The sequence below is a fragment of the Hippopotamus amphibius genome, chromosome 4, assembly GCF_030028045.1.
Source record: "Hippopotamus amphibius kiboko isolate mHipAmp2 chromosome 4, mHipAmp2.hap2, whole genome shotgun sequence".
NCBI classification, from domain to species: Eukaryota; Metazoa; Chordata; class Mammalia; order Artiodactyla; family Hippopotamidae; genus Hippopotamus; species Hippopotamus amphibius.
In genome coordinates this window covers 119,758,006-119,785,783 of record NC_080189.1, presented here as the reverse complement: position 1 = coordinate 119,785,783, position 27,778 = coordinate 119,758,006, and the positions used below count along the sequence as shown (strand labels likewise).

The 27,778-nt window shown below is 40.4% G+C and overlaps 1 protein-coding gene across 4 annotated transcripts in view; it reads right to left on the bottom strand.

Annotated features, from left to right (window-relative positions):
- Positions 1 to 24,439, bottom strand: part of ITGB1 (integrin subunit beta 1) — a 47,617-nt gene extending 23,178 nt beyond the window's left edge. The window contains exons 1-6 of one of the 4 annotated variants that reach the window (XM_057730939.1): positions 24,190 to 24,307; positions 20,527 to 20,627; positions 7,131 to 7,197; positions 4,933 to 5,018; positions 1,799 to 2,021; positions 119 to 289 (exon numbers count right to left, since the gene is read on the bottom strand). In XM_057730939.1, the coding sequence (XP_057586922.1) occupies positions 119 to 289; positions 1,799 to 2,021; positions 4,933 to 5,018; positions 7,131 to 7,197 (547 nt within the window). In that variant the 5' untranslated portion in view covers positions 20,527 to 20,627; positions 24,190 to 24,307. Of the gene's footprint in view, positions 1 to 118; positions 290 to 1,798; positions 2,022 to 4,932; positions 5,019 to 7,130; positions 7,198 to 10,348; positions 10,368 to 20,526; positions 20,628 to 24,189 lie in introns of those variants that run through there. The other 3 variants (XM_057730940.1, XM_057730938.1, XM_057730937.1) reach the window with 3 other exon arrangements.
- Positions 24,440 to 27,778: the final 3,339 nt, after the last annotated feature.

Sequence of the window (27,778 nt, the reverse complement as noted above, 5' to 3'; positions counted from 1 at the left end):
AGTGCTCACAAAAAGAAAAGACTAAAACCTGGCCTATTTATCTCACATGTATGTGGTGAAGAACAAAACTGCCAAGATTTATACAAGTGCAAATTATTAATTTTCTCAAAATTCCTACCAATTCGGAAGTCTGAAGTAATCCTCCTCATTTCATTCATCAAATCTGTTCCTAGACTTTTCACATTCTCTAAGTCATCTTTCATAGAGTAGGAGAGGTCCATAAGGTAATAGAGATCGATGGGATAGTCTTCAGCTCGCTTGAATTTTAATGTAAATGTCTGAGGCTCCCCTAATTAAACAGAGATTAGAAAAGAAAATCAGCTTGCCAGCAATCAAAAGTAAATGCAAAAAACCAAGTAAATCTGACTGATAAGGTAAACACTATGGAGTCAACTGTATTGTTGACATAGTTTCTACAAAAACCTGGGCATTCCATAGGTAACTCAATCAATGGGGGTGTACTCATGCCATCCACAAATACTTAAAATGCCAGGCCGCGGGGATGGTGAAAAAGACAGCATTCCCAATCCCAGCGGGCAAGACAGGCAAACAGTGGGCTGATAGCTACGACAGAGGGAAACAGACAGAACAACACAAACCAGACTGGGTGGGTGAGGCAGACACGCCACAGGGTACACTGACGTTACAAGGTGAAGACTCTTCTCTGTTTACTGGCGTGCACGATACGCAGTGAGTAACATAATCTGATTTTCACTTTAGAAAACCTGACAAAAAGTTTTAGAGATGAATTATAGAGACAAAGAAACTTGCTAAGAAACGATGGCAAAAATCTAAGAAAAAGATGATAAAGATGTGAAACAGGGAGGAAGGAGCTGCACCAGAGGCGTGAGGTATAATCCACTCAGGAAGCACACAAGAAGGAAGCCATCTGGGTGAAAAGTCATTAAACTTTCAACTTGCATATTTTCTCTACATAGATTTCTAGTAGGCAGTCGGATAGCTGGGTTTGGAGCTTAAGAGAAAAGTCTGTGTTACAGCACACAAATGGCTTTAAAGCCACAAGAGGGAAACCAACAATTAAGTGGACTACAAAGAGGAAGGAAGAAAGAAGACACGGAAAGGAGACTGGAAAGCACTGCTAAGAGATAAGAAGAAATGTAGGGGTGTTACCACAGGAGCCAAAAGTAGAGCATGTTAAAAAAGCTCAAAGGCGTCGCTTGGACAAAAAGGTTAAATAAAGGAATAAAAAAGGCCTGATGAGGGTCCACCAGGCCTGGTGGTTCCAGGTGCCGGCAGAGCTTTGCCAGAGCAGGACTAGAAGCGGAAGCCTGCCGGAACCAGGCTGGAGAGAGGGCAGGAGGGGAAGTGGGGGGCACAGTCCTCAGAGAGGAAGGGGCCAGAAACTAGAAGAGAAGAAAGGGGACTTGTTTTTGCCTTTTATTCCAATCCAGGACTGCTACAGATTCTTACAGAAACTTTTTTTTTATTCAGTATTTTAACAATACTGAATAAAAACAAAGGAACAAAACAGATTAAAATGTTGTCTTTATATTATGTAATTATACCAGAAGATGGACATTTTAATTTTTAAAAACCCATTAAATCTAATACTTTCTGGATCTTTAACAGACTTTGTATCAGACAGTCAACATTTACTTCAGGTACATGTGTCTCACAAACTGTTATGTCTGCAAAAAATTTCTAAAAGTTAATGTATTCAACATTTCTGTTTGAGTGCCAGTCCACACAGGAAAATGAACCTTCAACAGAAACTTATATACAGTTGTCTAAATGCTCAAGTAGATACAAAGGCATTCATAGAATCAGTTTTCTATACCTGATCGTAATTGCAAAACCAACTGCTGGGGTTGGATCTGAGTAATATCTTCTGGCTGCAGCTTCTCTGCTGTTCCTTTGCTACGGTTGGTTACATTCTTATTTTTCTTTATATCTTTGGAGCCTCTGGGATTTTCGATGTCATCTGGATGACAACCCTTCTTTTTTAAGGCCTCTAAATCATCACACCGAGCAGAAGTAGGCATTCCTTCTTGTAAAAATGTCTAAATGACATAAAATATATGTATAAATAAAAAGTATAATGGTCAAACCTTTCACACAATCATAACTGCAAATAACCAACTAAATCGCAAAAATCAGACAACACATCTAAATGTACTGCATTTCTGGTTTGTAAACAAAATGCCCCCTTCATCCAAACCATAATAAACAAAACAAACAAAAATTTTTCCTTGAGAGTAATACCTTTACTACTAATATATTACTAGTACTAGCACTGTCTTACTTTAGTAATACTTAGGACTGACCTAAGTGTACGTTTTAACTATTTCATGTTCAAATTCAGAGCATCTACTCAAATTTCTTTAATGAAATGACTTATTCAGCAGGACTAAGAGCCACTAATAATGTATACACTCAAATATCAGACAAATATTTTTCCCCAAAATTTCCCCGGAAAAATTCTTAGAAGTCTCTCATGTTATATGCAGCATTCTCCTTCGTGGTATTTTGAACAACTCAGTGTTCAGGGAAAACATATCAACCTAAAACCTTTTTCAAAAAGGAGACCAAGAAATGTACCACAAATTTAGTAAGTATTCTTGGAGGTTTAAAAAAATTTTAGGTATTGGCTATTACTGTAAACAAGCCTTTTAGAAGGTACTTAAAAAAAAATAGTGATTATATGACAGGGTCAAGAATATATATAGGGTGAATTTTTTAAAAATAAAAAAAGCTGTAATGGTATGTGAATCGTACTTGTGGTGTGGGGTAAAATTTCCAATAGTGACATGATTTTTTTTCTTTTTTTCATATTTATTTATTTACTTGGTTGTGCCGGGTCTTAGTTGTGGCGTGCAAACTCTTAGTTTCGGCATGCATGTGGGGTCTAGTTCCCAGACCAGGGATCGAACATGGGCCCTCTGCATTGGGAGGGCAAAGTCCGAACCACTGCGCGACCAAGGAAGTCCCAGTGACATGATTTTAAAATGAGTTATTTTTATCAGATGACTGAGAAATTAGTGAAAGCAAAAACACTGCTGTTAAGAGGTAAGTAAAGATTCTAAATAAGTTTTTCATAAATGTGAGGAAGGGGAACAACGATAGTGTATGCATCTATGTGTATATCATTTTAAAATGTGTACTTATAATAGACATTTATTTCACATATACCCCTAAAAATTTTGTACTTAGTTGGCCAAAAATCTTTTTTAAAATTTTAACATTTTAAAGGAGGAAATGCCTTTCATTTGTGGTCACTTTATGTTCAGTTTTACATGGTATTTGTTTATTATCTACCAATTTCATGGTGCTGTATAAAGTGAGGAAAGCTGCACTACTGGGACTTCCCTGGTGGTCCAATGGTTGGGACTCCCCGCTTCTGCTTCCTGCCCCCGGTGCAGGTTCGATCTCTGGTCAGGGAACTAAGATCCTACATGCCACACGTTGTGGCCAAAAAGTTAAAAAAAAAAAAAAATCTGCACTACTTTTACGTGTTATCAAACCCAAAATGCTGCCAAAGCACAGGGGCCGAGTGCACCACCCACTTCCAAATATTAGCCAATCCAGGAAACTAAGACCACAACACTCAAGTAAAATTTCACTAGAAATATCCCGAAATACCTTTAATAATTTAAGAATTATGCCACGAAGATCAAAGGCTAAATTACTCAAAGAATAGTTTGGCTAGGATGACCCTAAACCCCAGATAAACTATAACCCTCATAAAACAGATGCGGTCATTGAGAACAACAGGCGCCACTCATTTATAATCTTCTGAGTGAAACTGCTTTAAGTTCACTTGATTCCTGTGACAACACAGATCAACCAGGCGGATTGTGCTCATCTTCCAGAGAGGAAAACCAGGAGTTTCAGTCAAGTAAGCCTGAGCTAAGACAAACTCAAGGCACTCCCTATTTCCTCCACCGTCTCCAATTTCATTCCAGAATACTTTTTTTTTTGCCTCACCACATTGCATTCGGGATCTTAGTTCCCCCACCAGGGATGGAAGTGTGGAGTCCTAACCACTGGACAAACCATTTTTAGGAGGACAGAAAATATCAGTAGAAAAATTTTGAAGCAACTCAACAAAAACTTCTCCGCTTGTCTTTTACAGGTCAAATCGTATGAAATATCTGGTATTTGACCAGAACCACCCACAAAACAGGCACTTGAATGTGGGGTCAAATGCCTGAGTAAAAACAAACAACAAGGCTTTGACCTGCTGATATTATTTACTATGTAAATAAATTATATATCCTCAAAATGACTTCCCTTTACCTCCAGTTCCAACTTAGCACTCATTTGTTCGGTCAGTCATGCAACATTCAGTCAGCTTTGTGGGAGGTGCCACGTTAACCGATGTTCAGAGATGACAAAAGCGAATAACAGTTAAACCCTAACCTCAGTGGGCTCTGACTAGGCTGCAAGTCAAGTGTATGTTTGTTTAATCAAAACACAATTAGGCAGTTAATTTATACCTCTCCCACCATAAAAAAGGAAAAAATCCAATGAAATGGCTAGTCTTTTTTGGGAAGCTGTCCAATAGAAACAACGCAGACTACAAAGGTGAGCTATTTATGTATTTTTAAATTGTCTAGTAGCCACACTGAGCGGAAAAAACAAAAATTAACAATATTACAAAATGTTAGCATTTCAGTATTAATGATTTTTTAAATCACTAAGTCTTTGATCTCTGGTACGTATTTAAGGCTGACAGCATTTCTCAGCTTGGACCACCCATATCTCAGATGCCCAACATCATCCCGCGTGCCTAGCGGGCCCCGCGCTGGCGGCGCACTCCGGGAGTATCACGCAGGGTTACACACGGAGCTGACGCCTGTTCATCAGCACTGAGGAAGTGCAAAGTCACACCGAGCACTTTCCAAGAATACAGTTTTGGGCAACACTAAATGACGAGGGAGTAGATGCAAAGACTTGAACAATCTTACTTACTGAATTTGTGCACCATCCACAATTTGGCCCTGCCTGTATACACTCTCCACATGATTTGGCATTTGCTTTTAAACACCTATTTTCATCTGTCAGGAGGAAGAAAGAATAGACCAATTTACTTGACGTTTCAAGAGAGAAAACAGTGAAAAATCAGGATGCCAATGACAAATAATACAATATATATGAATGTTAAATATAAATACTATGAACCTAGTTACTAAGCTGATTCAGACCTACTTCCCCCGCCCTCCAAAGAGAGGTGATTTTGGATCATTCTGGCACAGAGAACCATAAAAAGACAGAGCTATCTTTCTTGTCTTCTACAGCAAAGATTAAGCACCCTTAATCTATATATTTGTCCCTTTTTTTTCAAAGGCATAATTTCAGGCACTCTCATGCTGGATGGTCATAATTATCAGGAGTTTCCTTACAACTGGGTGAAGTATTATTTCTTTTCATTTAACTCATTTAACCCACCACACCCACACACCCTCCCCCCACCAGGCATCTTCATTTTAGTTTGGTAAATACTTGAAAAGTCCGTATTTATCTGATCCACAACCCCTTGATTTCTCAGGTCTGTGTTCAAAGCACGCCGTGTACTTCTTTAAATCCGTGTAAGGATCAGCACACCTGCCATGTGGAAGCACTAATATGGACTGTTTCCAATGCATATTTTATGATTATAAACCTAACACATGCTCATTATATAAAAGTTGGAAAATACGTAAAAGCATAAAGAACTAAAAATCACCCCGAATCTGCTAAGAGATAACTACTGTTAACATTTTTTGTATATTTTTCCCAGTCTTTTTTCTATGCAGATAAATCAAAAAATAGCAAAGGAGCATGCATATACAGACAATATTTAAATGAAATTGAGGATATACATTTTGTATACTATTTTTATACTTCATCCTAATGTTTCACTCCAAATTCTTCAAAAACATGGCTTTAACGATTACGTATTTCATTACATTAATGTATCCTATTCAATGATGGATAAATTTAATTTTTAATTGCATAGTTCACATATGCCACACGAACCCTCCACAGACATGCATATACACACACCTACTCTGATGACTATTCTTATAATGTAAAACTCTGATTATTTCATCACAAATTTAAAAAAAAAGAATGAGACAGAGTATTAACTTTAAAAAGATTCTCAATACACACTAACTTCTCTCCAGCAATGTTCAAACACACACTCCCACAAGCAGTGTACACATATCATTGCACCACACCCTCAACAAGCACTTTTTTAATGCAAAGATTTTTAAAAATACATTTAACAGGCATAAGTAAGAACATCAATTTAATTGTCAGTTATTTAAGGTTTCATTTTCTTGCATATTTTTACTGACCATTTCTTTTGTAAATTTTCTGTTGTGTCTTTTGCAAATTTTTCTATGATCATCTGTTTTTACTGGATCTCTACATGAGTGAAATTAAATCCTTATTTAGTTTCTCATTTTGCTGATGGTGTTTTAACATATAGATATTTTGGCTTTTTATGTTACTGTTGGTTTTATGTAATTTAAATTTATCAGTAACTTCCCTTATGGTTTCTTTCTTCATTTTCTCGTGTGGTAAGTCCTTCCTACCCTAATATCAGACAATTGCTATATGCAGTGTATTTTTTGAGATTTGGAGAACAGAACTGGACATCCATTATTCCAGATGTGGATACACCATGGTTTATAACAGGACGAAACATATTTTCAGTTTTATTTTTCATTCCTCTCTTATATGATGCCAACATTTTGCAAGACTTGATCAAAGAGCAAGAACACCTTCTGGAAAGCCAACTGCTCCTGCTTTCATTTTTTTAGACAGTAGCAGACAGTTCATAATCCACTGTTCTACACATTTACTTTTTTCTTTCTGAAGAGACAACATGCCTTTGCTTTCTCTGAGCTCACTTACACACTCTATTATATTCTGCAAAGATGTCCGTGTAGTGCCTTCTATTCCTGTTGTCACTCTGTGTGGTGAGTTGGGGAGCCTGACAAAGAAAGGACCTTGCAGGCATTGGAAGGGCCCTGCCCTTGACTCTGAGGGAGGTGGGGCCACTGCAGGGCTTTCAGAAGGAGCAGGATGACCTGATTTAGGTTTTCCCAGAAATCTAAAGTGGTCAAAAAGTGATACAACATACTGAAGTGAAAAGACAACTAGGAAACTTCTTTTTTTACCTGCTTGGCCAAACACAGAGCAAACTGAACTGATCAATCCAATCCAGAAAATCAGTTGTAAATTCATCTGAAATATAAAATGTACGTTACATTAAGAAAAGAAAGATAACATATGAAGCATAATCATTCCCACTCATCTGAGCATCTGATTTTATAAACATAATGCCTCTCCTTCCCCAGCCCTTCTCCATTCTCATCACCTAGTACCTCACCATCCATCCCAGATTCCCTGAGTCCACTCACTTTTTTCCAACTCAAATATACTCTAATATTTACTTAACAGTGCTCCAAAAAAAAGTGTCAAGTATTCCTACACCTATAAGCTATTAATATTAAATCTTTGTCCCGCGGAATCTCTATTACCTCCTGTGACTCCTAGGGGGCCAACAGGCATATCCAGATGCCTTGGTTACCTCAACAGGGAATGTTAGTTTGAGTGAACCTGTCAAAATCCTGATCATGTATCCCCTTGTTTACAACTCTTTGATAAGTTTTTATTTCTTCTAAGGGTAAGACCAACATCCTGCACAAAGCCCCAACTCCATTTTTGAGTCTGATATCCTGTGACTATTTCTTTAAGAAAATCGACTTCTATGCATAGAAATAGTAAAATATCCAGTTCAATTTCCTACAATTCCTAGGTCTACAAACTACACAAAAGTGGGGGAGAGGGACATAAAGACCAGAAAGAGGCTTGAGTATCTTTTAAAATCTCTAAGAAAAATTAAGTCTGTTTATTAAGTAGGACACCTCAAACTCCAACCATTAGGTATATAACTATTTTCTGTGAATCAAAGTTTTCACAACATTAATCTATACCTTACCAGAGTTGGTCAAAGACAGCTATAGGCACAGGTTGCTGACCCTATCCCTTAACTACTTACTGCTCTTGGACTAGCAGCCAGTCTAATAATTATGCATTAACATCTGCCCCTTCCACAAGAATGCAAAAAAAACAAAAAACAAAAGCAAATATAACACCCCCCAAATGTTAGCTTTACTCCTTATCGAAGAAATATAAATCAAAGCAATATAAGCTAAACCTACAAGTAAAAAAAAAAAAAAAAAAAAAAGTCTGTGTTTTGGTTTTTTTTTTTTTTAGTTTTCTGTTCAGATTTTATTTGAAATCTAATTCAAACTGTCAAAGCTACAAAAGGGGGGAAGACATCTGTATTATTTTTTGCTAAGTCACAACATCCTACAACAAAATACTACTGCTGCCAGCAGATCCATTATACACATTTTTGATGAAATTCATCAGCACAATAAAAATTTCATCTTGAGAAACAGCCATAACGAAAGTAATTTAACTCAACAAAACTTAACAGCATAAAAACTTACTGCAAATGCCTAATTTGCAGAGATGGCTGCAGAGATGGCTCTCTAAACTGGTATAACTTGGGGAAGATCATTTAACAATCTATATCAAAAACCATTAAAAATGCTTCTACCCTCTGACTTAGAAAACTAGCTACCAAGATTCATCCTAAGGAAATAATTTAAAATATAAAAAGTGACACATGCACACACACTTTCCATATAGACTCTAGCAGGCTTGTAACATGCAAAAGTGCCAGGGTCCTCTACCCACCATAGGGAAAGGGCTAACTGTATCAACTTGATGGACTACTAGGGTTAAAAGAATAAAATGCAGTAACATCAAAAGGCCTACAGAATAACTTTTGGATGCAAAGAACACATTAAGAGGACAGTAACGGTATATAAACATATAAAGTAACCAAAGAGTCCTGGAGATGACAGAGTTATAAGCATAATATAAAGACAATGGGTTCGTTTATTTTAAAATTGTTCTAGTGTTTTCTTCTTTTCACTTTCTTAGTAAAAACAATTATGGCAGGGTAACTATGGAATTTTTTCTTTCTTGGTAAATTTCCTTTAATAAGAAAAAAAATTTTCTTTTAAAAACTCTCATTTTCAAGGGCTTATGTACCAGGACACAATACCATAGCTCCAAGAAAATGCTTCAAAGTTATGCTCTGAGCACCCCTAGGATACCTGCGTTTCCTCCGCTGTCAAATGCTGTTCATTTTCTGGTTTCCCAGAGAAAAGCAATATGGATAACCCGCACAGTCATCCACTTTGCAACCATGCTCAGAGCAGCCAGTTCTGTTTTGCCACAGTTTTGCTTACGTTATCACTTGTGACTGATCCAAAAGCCCAACAAAAGCTGAGAGTCACAAGTGTGAAATGCCTGATGGTTCACCTTTTAAGGCCGGGCTAAAAGGTTCAATGTGTAATAAATCCACGCAGACTATAATTCTAAGCAATTCAAATAATGTTATCAATTCCAAAGCTGTGAGTAAAAGGACCTGGAACAGTAAGACACCCGAGGAGACACATGACTGATGAATGGAGTATCTGCGCAGTTTCTACACAAAGAGAACAGAACAAATATTTGTTCCATATATGGACTCGGATATGTGTGTCTTCAGGATACGACTCAGGTCACTTTAAGTATCACTAGACTAACTTGAGAAACCTTTACAATGTTATACAACTCAGAGAAGCACCACTGAGATAAAGTTATTAGGCAGCAGAAAACGTTTCCTAACATTCTTAGGTCCCATAGCTTTAAAATACTACTTTAATGCCTTTGTTCTTTTCCTTCTGTAAACCTTGATGCGCCAAAGATCAGTCTTCTGAAGAAGCAGGCAGCACAAGGGCTGCAGAGCGGTGGAGAAAACCAGGGTAGAGGGCAGCTCGAGGCCAGCAGCACCCCGCCAGGGTGGCGGCCAGGCCTGCAGAGGCCAGGTTTCACCCGGGGAAACAGAAGCCAAAGGAGATGGGAAACAGCCGCACTTAGGGATAAAAGCAAGCCACGAGGACGACGAAGCAGAGAGCAGCTAGGAGCCGCCTGAGGAGAGCGGACAGGGAAGAGGCGGCGGGGCGAGGGGGGCCAGGGGAAGGACGGCACCCCAAGAGCTCCAGGGACTTCAAGACACCCTCTCTGAGGCAGCACTGGTCGGCCGTGTGGTCCAGGGAGCACCCCAGGCATGAACACCCCCATCTCGGGAGGTGGGGCCTGTACCACCCCCCAGGTGACAGGCTGAGAAAGGCTCCCCGAGGAGTCTCCCCCCAAGAGCACCCACACAGAACAGTTCCTGAGGAGGGGCCACCAGGGAGACATGCCTTCAGGGCCTGTCCTAACCCTAACTTTCCTCTTCTTCATGATCAAAGGTCTAGAAATAGTCGTCTACCTGGTCTCCGTCTCCCTCCTCCACCTGTGTAATCGGTACACAGCAACACTGACGACATCTCACCATTCCTTCCTAACAGGCTCTATTCATGGACTTTATACTGGCTTCTCCCCCACCTCCTGCAAGTTCTTCCTTGGCCAGCTGTCAGGTTCTGTGCCCTAACGGAGATAAAAAGATTGCTGTCTCAAGGAATTTTCAGTTCAAAGACAAAAAAATACAAATAATTACAATGTGATGTGATGGTTTCTACAATGAAGATATGGACAAAGTGCACTGAGGATGCCAAAATCTGCCCGCGCAAGTTCAGAGGTTTCATGGAGGCTCCAACTGCAGCCATACAGGAAACGGGTAGGCATTGGAGAGACACATCCCAGGCAAAAAAGGTCTCCACGTGCAAGGCCACGGAGTCCTGAGGAGAACTCTAGTAACTTCTCTCCAATCTTACTACTAAACATACACGTTTGGGTGACTTCTCTCTCTCCCCCCAAAATGGAATTGACTTGCTCTAGCTTTACAGAAAAAAGGCTAGAAAAAATGTATTTATATGTTATTTGTAGTTAAATCTGGTCAGTGAGATAGATAAGTGATTATTTTATCCCTGTAATTTTCTACAATAAGCATAAATTATGTGAAAATCTTAAAATATCATAAAGGCCAAAAGGAATCTTAAAGTACTTAAGTATTTCTGAGACTTAAACTATAAGCTGGAAATAACAGAAACAGAGACCAGCAAGGCAGGAGGTTACAGTCAGGTTACAGAGAGCCTTAAATGCCATTCATGCTAAAAGTTTAGATTCTATTCTACATGTAGCAAGGAAGCTGGAAACAAATGGCACAGGGTAGGAACATGACAACATGTGTGGCAGAAAATCAGTGGGGTAGAGGATGAATGGCAAGACAGGAGCTACTGGACAGGGACAAAACTTACTGCTGAGGTTTCAGGGTAACAAGGGAAAAGCAGACAAAGGAGTGATTAGGAGGGATCTGGGGGCTGCTTAGACAACAAAGATGGTTGCTTAGATAAGGACGGGTGAGAGATCACCACTTTCAAATGAAGACGACAGAAGAAGAATGGAGTTAGGGGAGAAAATACTGACTTTGATTTACAAATGTGGAATGTGAAATGCCTGTGTGAAACCTAGGAAAGCTACAAACTGGGAAATTAAGACCTATGGGCCTGGCTTTCAGGAATTCAGGGTTATAAATACATACCCGAGAGTTGTAGGTGGCAATGAAATGAAGATGGATGAGACTGTGAAGAAAAGAATACTCAGAAAGAGAGGAGAGCTGCAGACAGACTTGAAGAGAAGACAGGAAAGAATGACGGAGCCAGGCCCCCTTGGAGCAAAGAGGGCATATTACCCTGAAGAGAGGCGCGGTATCCTTCTCTAGGTCAGGGCAGGGATAAGAAGCCGAGTCACACGTGACAGCTCATGTTTCTTCTTGAAATAGGAAGCAACAACAAGCTCTGGGGAAAAAGGGGAGGCAGGGTTGGGAGACTGAAGGAAATCAAGAAGATGCAAGAGGACCACAGAGCATACTGAGAGCCAGCAGGTACTGGACACCCGGATCTACAAGGGCACATTTCTAACACTCATCCCACCTGAAACTACCTGTTAATAAGCATCTGCTGTGACAGGTTCTAAGTGCCAAGAACACAGGACTTTCCTGCGTCTTATTCAGCTACGAGAGCTAGAAGTGCGCGGCACAAAATCAATGCTCAAAAACTTTTGCTGAAACATTAAATTGTATGACATTTTTCTTGGACATTATTTAGAAGCCCAGGAAAGAAGAGTTTCTCAGAATTAGTTAATATGCAGACCCTCTTTAAACAGCAAACAGTTACTGTAGATACCCTAGGGATAACAATTTTCAATTCACTTGAGTATACGCAAGCCAACTTACAGCTACATATAAAATGCCTCACGCTCCAGGCTCTTGTAAATTATGAACCAAAATTCATTTACACCTACGAACACATACAAACACAGGCACTAAAATAATATATATATATGTATATACACACTCAGTTACAAGGTGGTCAGCCAGATAATCCACATATTGGTCTATTATGCTGATTATTAGCACAAAAGTCCAAAATTTTTAGAAATTCTTGTAGAAACACTCAAATTGCTGAGATGGCCTCCCATGGGTCCTCAGACTCCAACTTGAAACTGCTGAATTAACTGCATTGTCTACAGAGCAGGTGCAGGAGGAGGAAGGGGGCAGAGCAGTTGCAGTGCTGACAAAACATCAGCACCGGGAAGAGGACAAAGTCAAAGGCTTAGAGATAAGGGCGAGGTGAGAGAAAGGGGCTGAAGAGCCAGGTTTAACAGTTCAGTGCCGGGCAGGCAGTCTTGGGTAGCAGGTCTACGTGAGGAGACAGCGATGGGAACTGGCTTAGCTGGGGTTCGTTCCCAAAGGGGCCGAACCAAGAAATGGCGAGGGTGCTTTAGCTACCACAGTGGGTGCCTGGGGGCCTGGTCTTACTGAGAAGTTTTGAGAAGTGTATACAGTTCACCCTCTGAATCCATGGGTTTCATTGGTGGATTCAACCAACCACAGATGGAAAAAAAATTTTTTTAATTCCCAGAAAATTCCAAAAAGAAAAACTTGAATGCACCCTGCACAGGCAACTATTTACATAGTATTTACATTTTATTAGGTGTTATAAGTCATTCAGAGGTGACAAAGTATACGTAAGGATGTGCAGAGGTTATATGCAAACACTACACCATTTTACAGAAGAGACTTGAGCATCCGCAGATTTGGTGGGAACGGGACGTGTCCTGGAACCATTCCCCCTTGGATACCAAGGGACAACTGTAGAAAGTGTGTCCAGAGGAGGATCACTATGAAGACCTACGTTTATCAGTTCCAGTGCCCACAGGTAAAAGTCTGTCCCAAGCGGCCTCAACTGCCCCACACATCCAAGAACAACAACACATCTGCCCAGAAGGCTGCTGCCAGCTTCTCACCCTAAGGACAGACAAGAGGGCTTGTTGAAGCCCCAGGGGCTGAAAAGACAAGAGCACTTGAAGCAAGATGCAGTCAGCCAGGGTGAGTCACAGAACTGCTCTGAGCAGCAGTGGCCGGAACCAAAGGAGACCAGGAGGAAGTGAGGAGGACAGAAGAAGTTTCTAGTCCAGTGCTCAAAGCCACTGGAGTTGAAAGAGCAAGAAAAGTGCTAAACCAGAGCATGAGAAATATCACCTGCATTAACTGCTGAGACCCTCAATGATGGCAAGAACCGGGGAGGGGATTTAAGCCAGGTGATTCACATACAGACACACATACATACATTAAAACAAACACAAACAATCTCTGTTTAAAAGATTTAGTATTTAAGATGTATGTAGCTCTTACCCATCTACTATATATGTGTACAGCCGACTTGCCTCATGAACTGTCATCTTCTAGAAGTCAATTCTCCATGTTCTCTGGACATAGCACGGTATCTTAATAAATAAAAAATCTAAAGATAACTGCAGAAATTGACGTATCCAGAAAAAAATAAGCTTAACGAGAGCAAGCAGAGTGCTGTGCCCACGAGTGTTTGCTAAGGCACAGCACAGAGTTCAGAGTGTGGACTGTGGAGCCAGATGCCTGGATTCAAACCTCTGATCAACCCCTAAGTAGGCAGGTGATACTGGCAAGTTATTTAGTCTGTGCCTCAGTTTCCTCATCTTTAAAACGGGCACGATACTTCCTACCTTATAGGGGTTACATGAAGTTTAAATGAGTTGTAAAGATAAAGCATTTAAAACAGCATCTGGCACATTGTAAGCGCAACCTAGATGGCACCTGTTATCATTATTACTACACACTACAGCTGGAGCTCAACAACAACTTGATTCAATAAGGAAGTATGTTTGAATGTTTTGCTTTTTTTCAGTCATAATTATAACCAAAAACTATGAATTCACCCATGTTAGGTAAAACACAAAATATAGAAGAAGGGATAAAGTGTAAGGCTTAGAAAGAACATAACTGCAAAAAACAGATTAATGTCGATTTTTATAGCCAAATATTATTTTGATATGATATAAAAACCTTATACTGTATATATAAGGTTTAATCAGATGCTAATTATTAAATTAGATACTAATTATTATGCTAAGTATAATTAGATAATTATTTTAGGTTCCATACTTAAGTAGGATTATTCTATATATTTTCTAACAATTCTATTTCTGACAATTTGCATGTAAAATAACAAATGCACCCAAACCTCAGTGCTTTTTATTACTACATTAGATAAAGCATAGGTATTTCTGAATGTTAGTATCACGAATCACTTTAAAAAAAGATCAGGATGGAAGATAACATACCTAATACATATAGAAATAAGAAAGAAGACTTGAGACTTCTTCTGTCATGGGGAAGCAAATCTAGGAGAGGCTAAAAGAAAGAAGGAAACTGCCCTGAAAAGCTAACTATGGTAGAAACTTGGGTCAGAAGGCTGTGGACCAGTTTGGTTCACTCAGGGACTGCTGCCCACTGAGGACTACTAAGAAAACGGGAGATCTGCTCATTCAGAAAGGCCAGACAGGCACACACCAGGCAGACAAGAGTAACACAATAACTGAGGTTTGGTGATTTAAGGTAATTTGTAACAAAAAGTTATTTTACTTTTATGCCAACACCTTCAAATTACTATAATAATGACAATTATAATAAAAATAATAACAGCTGTCTTTCCGAAGTAACTCTATGAGGTTGGGAATGATACTGTCTTTGTTTTACATATAAGGAAACCAAACCACAAAGAGGTTAAATAACGTCTCCAAAGTCTCACAGGTAGAACTGAAACCAGACCATCTCAATTCTGAAGCTATGGTCTGACACTGTGCTCCATTAAACTACAATTTTTTGAGGCCTACTCAGTCACTATTTTAAAAATAAAAGAACATCCTTCTACTGTTAGAACTGACTCAGAGCACAGAAATGGAAAGGACTTAAAATGTTCTGTGAGTTTATTTCTTAGTCCTTCAAAGTGATTAGAAGCCAACAAAAGTTATTTTAACTGTCAAATTTCATGAGTAGATCAGGTTATGGTCTCATTCCTACAAAAGCACTTCATCCTAATATTTCTTACTATGTTTAATTTTATCTAAAGGATCATAATTCATCCCGTGAAAAAATAATCTTAAACACCTCCCCCAATCTCATTTGGGGGGACATGTAATTGTTCCCCTTGTCAAAAACTGTACATAATTACTTTAATCTCCTCTGTAAACTCATCTTTATTCATCAAGATTAAATGTGGTTTTATGAGCTGTTCAAACTTTTAAATGCACACTTATTCTCTATTAATGTTTTTAACAATGTGACAACTCATTTGGCATTTCTTTTTACACTTACAGATAAAATCTTTAGAAACTTTATATGTACTTCATTTGTAGAAATTAAACAATTACACTTTAGAGAAAAATTACTTAAAAAAAATGTGGTGAGTTACATTTACTTCAAGCTTTAAAATTAGGTGCCCAGAAGCCAACTGTGCCCAAAAGGGCATAGTACAAAAAGAAGTCATCCACAAGAGTTCTTCCTATAAAATCTTTGCACAAGAGCACATTTTTATTCAATACAACTAATTAAATTTAAGTCAACAAATATCTATTGCATATCTACCATGTACCAGACATACAGGCGACAAAGCTAGGACATGAATCCCGGCGTGATTCAAAAGCCCAAGCTTTCAATATAAGTACGTTTCTAATAAGAAAGATTAAAGGTTCCCACCAGTCAAATATTCTCTTCCAGAGAACAGAATTTGCTTTCTTTTTTATATCCTAACATTTAAAATCTCTTTACCTTAGTGGTGGAAAAGATTCAGATACCTACATTGAGGTATATTATAAGCTTCTCCTAAAAATATAAGGTTGGATTCCTCCCAAGTCTGTCGCCACCACTATTCTCTGTATCTGCTTTTAAAAGGAAAAAATAAATAGTCCATAACAGATTAATATTTACAAATCAACACAGGCCAGAAAAGGAACACAGGGCCAAGTTGAAAGCCTCAGGGAATTACCTGCAGTTCATCCTGCTTCTCCCCACACAGAGCTAACAGGCGGGAGAGCGTAAGCGGAAGGAACTCTGAGAGCCTGCTCTTCTCTATGCCATCAAATTTGAGGGTGCGAGCTGGGGATGAATTCATCCAGGGAAAGAGCACCTTTCCCCCTTGCGGAAAGAACAATTAAAATTCAACATTTTTTCCCCTCTCTGGCAGGAAGAGGTGCGTGGGGGTGACCATGGAGGTGTTTATGGCTCAAATAATAAGCTAGAATTAATGATTAACAAAATTTAGCAGAAAAGATGAAAGGGGAAAAAAAGAGGGAATAGGAAAGAGAGAAGGTTGAGTACTCCAAGGCAAAGACACAACACCTCCTTTGAAGTCCTTGTCCACCCACTGTGGTGGACAAACAGTAGTCTGAGGCAGAAAACTTTCTAAAGTTCCCTATTCCCACCCACAAGAAAAGAAGGCTTTTGTGGAGCACTGACCCCTTCTCACCCAAAGCTAGTATCAGCCTGAGCCGAGTTCCAACAATAAAGCTTCAACTGCTCTAAAGCTATGAGCTTACAAAACAGTTTGAAACCTGAGAACCAGGCTAATAGGAGGGTGAGTCAAAAGTTATCCGCACTCTGGTTATATTAAAACTTCTGTTGGCCACACTGTCTTTTCAGAGCTTTCCCCTTTCTGTTTAAGGCTACTGTCTCCCCAGTCACTGCTGTGCATGTGTGAACATGTTACTTCAGTTCATTTGTAACTGCGGTGCGAAGAAAAATGGATGCCCCACTTGTGATGTGCACAAAAGAGCAGCGTGCAGTGATTTGTTTTCTGTGGTCTGTGGATGTACCTGGTGCCGTTATTTATTGAAGACTTTATGCAAAGTATGAAGAAAGTGTTTTGTCTCAAAGAAGTCTGCAGGAATGGATAGAGAAGTTCAAGGAAGGTTGCACAAGTGTTAGCCGTCAAGGAACCAGATTCATTTCTGATGAAGAAGTGAAGACAGAGGTGCATTCGTGGCTCGCAGCTCAGCTAAAACCTTTTTTAATGAGGGAATATGAAAGCTTGACAAATGGACAAGTGTATTGAAACGCAAGGAGACTATGTCGAAAACTGATGTATTTGTCTTTTCTAAAAGTTAATTAAATTCTACAGCCAGAGTACCGATAATTTTTGACTCACTCTTGTACTTATACCCACCTTCTCCAGGAAAATGAGAACATGGCAGGTCAATCATCATCGCCCACCACGCAATTTACAGGGGAAAGATAAAGAATGGACATACTGCGTGTTGACAAAAAGCCTCAAAGATAAAGAAGATGGAAGTGGGGGGAAATGAGGGCACGGAACTGAACTAAGAAAAATTTCTACAGCACAGAAAGTGAAAAGAAAATGAAGAATCTTCTCTTGAAAAAAAGGAGAATGAACTCATTATGCTCTTCAAGGAATTTAGAAAATCTCAAGTAGATTTTACAGCCATCAAAAGCAGTAAGACCGGGACTTCCGTAGCGGTCCAGTGCTTAAGACTTCACCTTCCACTGTAGGGGCTGCGGGTTCAAGGAACTAAGATCCCACATGCTTCATAGCCAAAAAAAACAAAATATAAAAAAGAAGCAATATTGTAACAAATTCGATAAAGAATTTTTTTTTAAATTTAAAAAAGAGTAAGACCACAAAACTAGAGGAAAAGTGTACAGAGCTAAGGAAGGATATTTAAGTTGAGATCTTCTACAGAACTCAGACACATGCAGAACAGAATGAGCAGGCTTGATCACAGAGAATTCAAAATAATTCAAGGCAATTAGAAACATTATGATATAGCCAACAGTGATCCAGTAAATAGATAACTGGTATACTACCACCACCTCCCTCACCAAAAAGATGATAGCCTTTACATGAAGACAAAAAAAAAAAAGAAGAATTAAGCATTAAATTTCAAAAAATGGTGAAGGGGCACAAAATAAACTCAAAGACTGCAAAAGGACAGACTTAAAATACAAGCAAAAAATAAACACTTTAAACAAAGCTATTAAGGCCTAATATTAAGGGTTGATCCAAAATAAGCATGAAAAGTTGCTGAACTTAATTCTTCCCAGATCCTCCTTCCACTCAAAAGATAAGACATCACCCGGAATTGATATATTTCAAACCAGACTAGTGAGCTGTTCCTTCTTTGCACTGGGCTATGTCTACAGATTTTGCTTTTCCCTGTGAAGGGAAAAGAAGAGTAAGTTAGCAACTGCTTTGGTTGAGAAATTTTACTTTGGGGCAAGTTTACAAAAATAACTATGGATGGAGCTAGCAAAAACAATTACCATCTTAATTAATGGTATCAGCAAGCACTTGAAAGCAAGATCTGTTCCACATAATTTCAATTAAGGAGAATTGTAAGTTATGTTCCCTTGTGTAATTTTATGTACTTTTTACATGGATCACTCCAAAAATCTTACTCGATCAAAACTTTAATAAATTTTGACCATATCTTTTGTCACATCTCTTCTCTGCCCTGTATTGGACTGAAACACACACAGTGCCAAGTATATTTTAAACATATATATAGTAAATGTTTTAAAACCTAACTAAATATAGGTAGAAATCAATTTATTTCTCACTTTACTCAGCACTAAGCTGGGAATAATATCAACCTTAGAACTACTGCAAGGATAAAATATGACCATGAATGTAAAACTAATATCTTTACAGTGACCTACAGATCACAGCTTGATTCCTGAGTTTTCTTGCTCTTCAACTCACTCACTGACTTCTAAACATAAGAACCTGAGTGACTACTTAATAAATGGTCGCAATCTTTTAAAACCATGCTTCTTTAGTTAAGCACAAATCCATTCCCTATTGTGTTTCTGTTGTAACAGAATACATAACATAATACTAAATGCAACTTTTAAAACTACAGTCTCTACCTGCAATAATCAAATATGACCCACCACCATGCTGTTTGAGAGAAATTACAATCTGAAATAATAAACTATAAAATACTGGAGAGCTAATTACTAATTTCACAGAGACCATGAAAGCTTATTTACATATTCATTCAATAAACATTTATACACGGACACGGGACCTCCATACATCACATGGCACACTCTGTAACTCTCTCACGTAAACGCTTTCCTCACCACTCCACTAAAACTACATTCCCTGTAACAAAATATTGATTTTTCTTCTACCTTTCTGACATTTTTTGACCTTCATTAGCTCTTAATCTCTTCACCAACCACCAGAGGCAGAATTAACTACTCCTACTTTTTGTCCCAAAAGATATTCTTGATAGTGTCTAGCACAGTAAATGACAAACCTTCAGTGATGCTCCATAACACAGTGTTGCTTTAATTCAAATTTCTATTATAACTAATTGTAATCATGTTTGTGAACCACACCAGACTAGAGTTGTAGGGCAAGAATCCAGACCTGCATTTTATATATCCTTCATTTTATTTATATATATTTATATATGTATGATTAAATATCAAAGTAGTCAATATTTATTTTCTAAATTAGACTGTATTCTGCCGTCTAACTATACTGTCCTTTGACCAGGTCACATCTGTAACCCATCTTTGGTCATAACATTCCAAGCTGCTCTACACAGCCTTCCAAAACCACTTAAGCCAATGCTGATATTTTCCTCAAAATCTATTAGAGAATATTACCTGGTACAGTACATTGTGTAAAACATTCTGTGGTATTTGCTACGTTTCCCTAGACTGAACATAACTTGTCCCAAGCAGACAGTATCCTCAACAGCAAGGTGTACGTCAACTTCGTGATCTACACCCACTCAGCACTGCTCAGGGAAGTGGCGCTCAGAACACAGATGGATTAAAATGTCACGGACGACAGAGTTTCATCCTGGCAGAGAGCTAACAGTGGCAGATTTGGCTGGCCAGTACTGGCAGGCTTTCTCAAAGCCATGACTTGGCACAGCGCCTACCCTCTGGGGTGAGGGCACGAGAGGATGGCTGCTCACGGGAGACGGAAGACCTGCACTCTGCAGGGCCATGTCACACAACAGCTGGCCTTCAGCTCATAGGGTGACGGAAAGAGAAACCAAGAGACAGACCCCTTTATAGTGTAGATGCGGAAACCAAAGCCCTTTCCAGGTGAGGTGTTTCAACAAATGTCCCAGGGACGTTTAGGCTGAGCTCACCTGAAACCCAGGTTCCCCAAACAAGAAGCCTTTTCTACGGCAAACCGCTTCTCTAATGATGCTTCTCTCTTCACCTCAAACATGCCCATCACAGGAAAAACCTGAAAATACCCAAGTCACTCATTAAGCTATCACAGGAAGAAATCAGAAATTCAAACGAATAGGGGCACTTGACTGAGAAAGTGTTCGCAGGGCCTCTCCAAAGCCCCTTTTCACTCTACACGCTTTCCAGTATTTTCATCCGCAGCCCAGAGAGTCAACTAGCACCTAACTAGGAACTCCCAAATCTCAGTCTGAAAAACAGACTGCTGGTTTTGAGCTCTCAATCTGCATATTCACCTACATTCCAGCCGTCTCAGCAGGAGGAGTTCAGCATTCCCCTCCCTCCAGGCGACCAGCACCACCCCCTTGCGGTCATGCTGCCAGCCTCCGCCAAACGCACCTCCTAAGCTGAGACCTAGGACAGTTTCTTTCTACTCTCTGACCTCAGACACTAAGTTTGACCTGTCCTCCCTCCGAAATAAGTAGCCCCACCCAAGACATCCCCCACGCCAAGGATCTCCAAAGCTTTTTAACACTCACATTTATTATTAAAAAAAAAAAAAAAAAAAAAAACTTGAGCAAACAGGTACCCGCAAACATGTATTTATTTATAAATTAAAATACATGTACTTCTACAGTAATATAGTAAGAAATTATAAATCATAAGAATTTAAACTTTAAAATGATGGGATTAAAATACAATACATAATATTAAGTCTAATGTTTTCTTCCTATACTCCAAGTTATCTTATACATCCCTGGGGTCCAGGAAGCTGCACTTTGAAGACTATAATGAGACAAGTCCTACAATTGTGTTTATATGTGTACTATGTATATTTTAAGCAGTTTTTCAGTCACACACATTTCATGATGAGATGATACACACATGCTTTAACATATTGCTAAATATAGTTAACCTTAACCTTATCTTCCAAAGCCACAAACCAAAAATAAAGCTTAAAGGCTTTTTTTAAAATTTTATAAATAAAACTTAATTCTGTAAAAGTCTCATAATTAGCCATCTTTAAAAAGATGAGAAATTTACAAAGTATAATTTGGCTCCTTTTGCATACAGCTCCTGAACAAGAGAGACGATATGTTTTCACCCATCTACTGAGATATTCTAAGGCTGCTAATGTTCTGAGGGTTTTATGGACTGCCTCTCCTATAACCTAGATACATCCTACAGTTTTTTCAGTTTTCTACAGCTATAGATACTGCTATCATTTCAGGGTTCTTTAGACTAATGTACTCTTCCCTGCTCTTACCCCTATAAGCCCACCCTCCCGACCCCAAGACTCCCACCTCTGCAATAGCAATATAAAAGGACAAAAATTCCACAACATATAACCAATCAGAATACACCTGCTAACACAACAAAAGATATTTACATATTTGCACAATAGGATCTTCTAGGATTCTACTGACAACCTGACAGATCCTAATTTCATGCAGAGTGGGGAAATTAGCCCATATGAATCCTCTCAGATACTAATTCAGCTTGTCACACATTCAGAAATGTCAATTCTCAGAACTCCAAAGTTCTGAATCTTTTACCAGTTAGATGTTTCATCTCATCACTCCAGCAGAGTAAAGAACAAACCAGTGCACTTACAAAATAATTAAAAATATATATTTTCTTCAGATAGGCTATCACCCCTGATGCTGTAAACCACAATTTGGCAAGAAGCCAAGCAAAGAAGCTATTAAGTGGCAAGCATTCCATGAAAACTAGCACCACCTGAAACTGTTAACTTCCACTATTTTATAAAGTGACCAGATGGCCCCAGAGTTTCTCCAGGCATTAGGAATTTATCAACCTCAATATAGAACTACATGCTTATTCAATGATGCTGATTTGGGGCAGCTTTTAATTATACTGGCCAGAAAGTTAAGGAGAAAGCCACCTAAATCCAGGATTTTCAATACTGATTCCACACCTTCCACACACACAATACTGAAGGGATGCAAAAATAATCTTAATATAGAACTTAACTTTCTTTTAAAAAGAATCAACATTACAAAAACTTAAAATTTTAGGTCTGTGAAATCAACATACATGACTTAATTTGGAGTTTCTTTGCTTTCTATTTACAGAAGTTTCTTTTGTAAAATAGGGATAAAAACAGCACATCCCCTGTCTTTTTAACTAGGGTGAGTAAAATGGCTTTCTCCTCAAATGCCTGTAACCACAATATTGACTTGTTTCATGTGTTTTCTATTTATCAGTTAATCACCTTCAGCCCCTCATTTATTATTAATCAATGAACTAAAATTATTTTCAAAAAGAACATTTTAGTGGGGCTCTTAAGTAAGCCCTGACCCCTGTGGGCCTTGACATCCAAAAATCTAGAATAGGTAACTTGCAACTAAAATTCCTTAATCATTTCTAAACTGGTCTATTACGCAATCTACTGTAAAGGCTGCATGTAGTTTAAGAAAGATGCCTAAACAAAATTCAATTAGCATTTGTTATTTTTGTACCATCAAAACAATAAAAACCCCAGTAATTCTACTCACCTAAAATTTGTCCGAATCTAAAGAAACCTTACTAATATTATCAATTACATGCTGAGATCTTTTTAAAAAATCTTTTTAACATACCAAGAAGGAACGAAAAGGAGTTAATATTTATTGAGCGTCTACTCGAAGTTAAGTGACTTCCATTTTACATTTGCTATTCGCTACACTGTACTTATACAAAGTTACTTGTGGTTCAAACATAGGTTGCTAGAGCCCATGGGTTTTCCTCATACAGCTGAATGACCACCCACGCTCCCTGGGCCTCAGTTTCTTCTTTTGTAAAATAGGGATAAAAACAGCACCTACCTGGTTGGATCGGTGCCGGAATTAAACGAGAAAATAAAGGTAAAGTGCGCAGAGCTAAGCATTGCCCTCACCGTCGTTATTATAACAATTACTAGTATTATTAGCGCAGGTATTGTTCCCATTTTACAGATGAAGACCTGTACCCTTAAAGAGTGTAATTTACTAGCAATGATCAGACCAACCAGCGCTAGGTTTTGACTCAAAAGCACAAATCTGTGGAAACAAAACCTGCTCAGGCATTAAACACTGGCATCCTTAAAAATACAGCTTGCCGTTAGGAAGCGCGAGGAACGGCACGAATCGGGCACAAGGCCGGGCATCAGCCCTCGACACTGCCGCGGCGTCGACACCCAGCGTTAGGGGAAAGGGCCCCGCAGGACGCGGCCACCCCGCGCCCCTCTTCCCAGCGGCTCGGCGACGCCCCAGGCGCGGGGCTGGAGCCGGAGGTGAGTGGTCCCCGCCCGCAGGCCCGGCAGCCGGCGGCTCAGGGCAGCCGGGGTCGCGGCCGCTCCCCGGGGGCCCGTCCGCGCCCAGCCCGCGGGGCCGCGCCCACAGCCGGCGTCCGAGCGGCGGGTCCCGGCTCCGGGCCTCCGCGACCTCGGAGCGGCGGGGACAGCGCCCCGGCCGGCCCGCTCCCTCCGACGCCCCCCGGCCGGGAAAGTCCGGGAGCGGGCGCGGCCCGACTTCCTTCCCCGCCCGACGGCTGGTATCCACCCCGAGGCCGCGGCCCCCACGCCCGTCCCGCGGCCCCGGCCCGACCGCGCACCGAGCCCGCCGCCCGCCCGGGCCCACCTTCTCCCGCGGCGTCCGGCCCGCTCGCTCGGCTCCGCCTGTGTTCCGCGGCTCCCGCTCGGCCTGTCCCGAGAGCTGGCGTGGCCTCCAGGGCTCGGGCTCGGGCGCGGGCGCGGCGGCGGCGGCGGCTCCGGCTCCTCCTCCTCGCGGGCGGGAGGAGGAGACTCAGCGGCGCGGGGCCGCCTCCCGGCAGGAAACGACCCCCGCGGCACCGCCTCCCTGGCGCGGCGATCCCGCTCCTCAGGCAGCCGCCGCCGCCCTCTCCCACCGGAAGCGCATTCCTCCCGGGCCGCGTCAGCCGCGCCCGCGGGGCGGGGGAGGGGCCGGGGCCGCCGGGACAAAGGCGCCTCCAGGCTGGGCGGCCTTCGCGGTGCCTCAGTTTCCTTTGCCGCCCGGGGAGGGAGGGCAGGTGTGCGCGGCCCTGCGCGCCTTCACGCCTCCCGTGAGGGAATTCTGGAGCCGCCTCCTTGGCCGGCCTTAGGTGCTGCGTCCCCGAAGCCGCACGTCCGTCCGGCCCACGGCCCGTCCGGCTGGCCCGGGGCTGCCCGGCGTTGAACCCGGGAAGCCCTGCCTCCCGGGAGCCGCCTCAGTCCCCGGCAAGTCGAGACACTGAGTCGCTCACCGTGCAAGGCTTCGTGGGACCAAAACGTTTCCCTGCTGGAAGGGAAGCAGCTGAAGCCGATATTGTTTTTCTAGCGTGAGGATTTGCTTGACTTAAGTCTCTGAGAAAGGGGAAGACTTTAGGGAGGAGATGGGTGCCAAGGAAGGTGCAGGTGAGGGAAGTTTTACAGAAAAACTGCTGAGTTGGGGAGCCGCTTTTGTTAGGGTAACCTGGAGGTCCGTTTATGGGGAGCAGCGATGAGAAGGAAAAGGTTCATCCTTGATACAGTTTCTGTTCATCCTCACGTTTTTTGAGTAGGTGGACGGGGTAGGGGGGAGGGGGGCTGGAGAAGGAACATCTAAGAGAAGAGACACGTTCATTATGAGCATGGCTGGGCACATTTTGAGAAGAGGATTGAAACCTGTGCCAACCGGCATCATACCGAAACCCAGTAACTCAGAATATGCTTCTGGCGGGCTGCCATCCTCTTAGCAGAAAATGTGCATTGCCACGTGGTGAGCTGTAGCACCCTGTTGGGCGCAGAACTCGAATTATTAGACTTGTGGAACTGAGAAGTAGTGTTTCGTTTGGGGGAGATTAAAAGCTGTAATGCCCGTTTGGCTGCCAGTCTTAAATAAGAGAAAACAATCCCATCTATGGAAATTTTGGCCATTCCTCGCCAGCAAAATCTAATCGGTTGGTTAGATAATCTCTGGAAACCTCTAAAGAAATGAGAATGATTTTTCCCACTTCATGGATGACCAAACCTAAGAGACTAAATGATGTTTCCTTATTTGTGGAATCTAAAAAAAGGATACAGATGAACTTATTTACAAAACAGACTCACAGACATAGAAAACAATCCCATGGTTACCAAAGGGGAAGGGGGGGGAGGATAAATTAGGAGTTTGGGATGAACATATACACACTACTATATGTAAAACAGATAAACAACAAGAACCTACTGTGTAGCACAGGGAACTATATTCAATAATTTGTTAGAACTTATAATGGAAAAGAATATGTAATATGTATTATACTACATAATACATAATATATATGTAACTAAATTACTTTTCTGTATGATTTACAATGCAGTGTTAGTTTCAGGCGTACAGAAAAGTACTTTTAAAAAATAATGTTTCTATATTAATAACCCAATGTTGCTGCTGCCACCAGCCCTCAACATTCTTTTATTTAAAGGTACTGGTTATACCACTTCAAAATTGATCAGAACTGGCCTGGTCTCAGCATAGATTACAGTTCTAAAGGTAAAGCGTAATTTATTCATGCTTGGTTCACATTTGCACAACACTAAACTAAATTAGTTCAAAGGCAGTGTAATCATCCTTTTATCCCAGTGTCAAACAGTTTCAGGTCATACGATAGGGGCTCAGCTAATATTTGATAAATGAATAAATGGGTCTTTTTGCTCCCCTGCGACGACATCAGAGCATTTGGCTAAACTAAAGTGTGAGTAGCAATTCATGTACAGAAGCCATGAACTTTGAGGAAACAAGAAATTACAGAAACATCTTCTCTAAGAAAAGCAGTGATTGATCAGGAGTATGGCTCCACTTGTGATTTCACATAAATATTAGTCGATGGACAATTAGCTAACTATAAAATCTATGAGCATTCCATACAAAGGTTGGTCAGTTTTACCATGCTAAACAGGAAATCCTAGCAAGTAGGAATAGTGTAAGTCACATTGCTAAACCATGTCATGATAGAACATCTATTGGTATCTTGAATTTTAGACAAATCATACTTTACCTACTCTCTCTCCCAGTTATTATAAATTGTCTTATGCTATCTCATGTCATTATGTCAAATAATTAAAAGTTGACCTCTTCGTTAGTTTTGGCGTCTTACTACTACGTGCTCTTCAAGATAATATCTTTATTCACCTGCTATTTTCCATGGTAAATTTTCAAAGTTGCTCACCAGTGAAGACTGTATTGGATGCCCAAGTTCGTTTAAATCAGCGTTTAACCCCCATTTCTACTGATAATTAAAAGATAGGCTTACCTAAATGAAAGGAACCACTAGAAACCTGATTATCTCTTTCAGATAATGGGGTCACAGTTGATTAGTGATCTAGTATGTTGTTTTTAATCACATGATTATGGAATACAGAATTGGGAGTGAGAGTGAGTCAGTGTTAGCTTAGGAGTGGATAACTGTCTTTCTCTTGTACTTTGAACACTTTTGGGACTCAGCCTGTCAAATATTACCCTGTCCAGTAAGTCACAAATCATCCCATGGTAACTTGAAGCCTTTTCAATCTTTCAAGAGTGCAAATGCCTCTAAACAGTATAACATTTTACAGGCCAATATTTTATTTATAAATGATTCATTTATAAATGATTTTCCAATTTCAATAATCATATCACTTGGGCAAGACTCCATGGGGTTAGAGCAAAGGGTGAATACCTGTGTTGTGAGAACAGGAGGATACCCATGACCAAAATGTTTGGTCTTGACCACTGGCTGGCACATTCTGGCTCAACCCATACCAGATCAGTTTTAAATAAGCAGTGTGACTGTGTGTCCCAGTGTGCCCAAGATAACCCCAGTTTGTCTGTTGTCCAAGCATGATTATTAATGGCACCTCTTTTCGTTCTCAAAAGTAAACACTGATGTGGATGATAGATTATACCATCACCCTGTAAATGAAGAGTGTCCAGACAATAAGGAATTTAAAAAGTAAGTTTAGCAATTCAAAGGGGATGCATAGGGACACACTGCAAATGAGATCCCAGATTTGTAGGTGAAGGACAATTCCAACACTGATCATCAGGGAAAAAATTGTGTGGAGATGAGTGAAATGAATTAGGCAGTTTCTATGTGATAAAGATGCCCTACTAGGAGACTTAATGAAAGAAAACCCTTGAAAGTAGCGTGGCTGATCAACAGACTTGGGTTTTAAATACCATTGTAAAAGTGCACGATGGCTTTCAGAGCAGATTGATTGCTAGTGGCTAG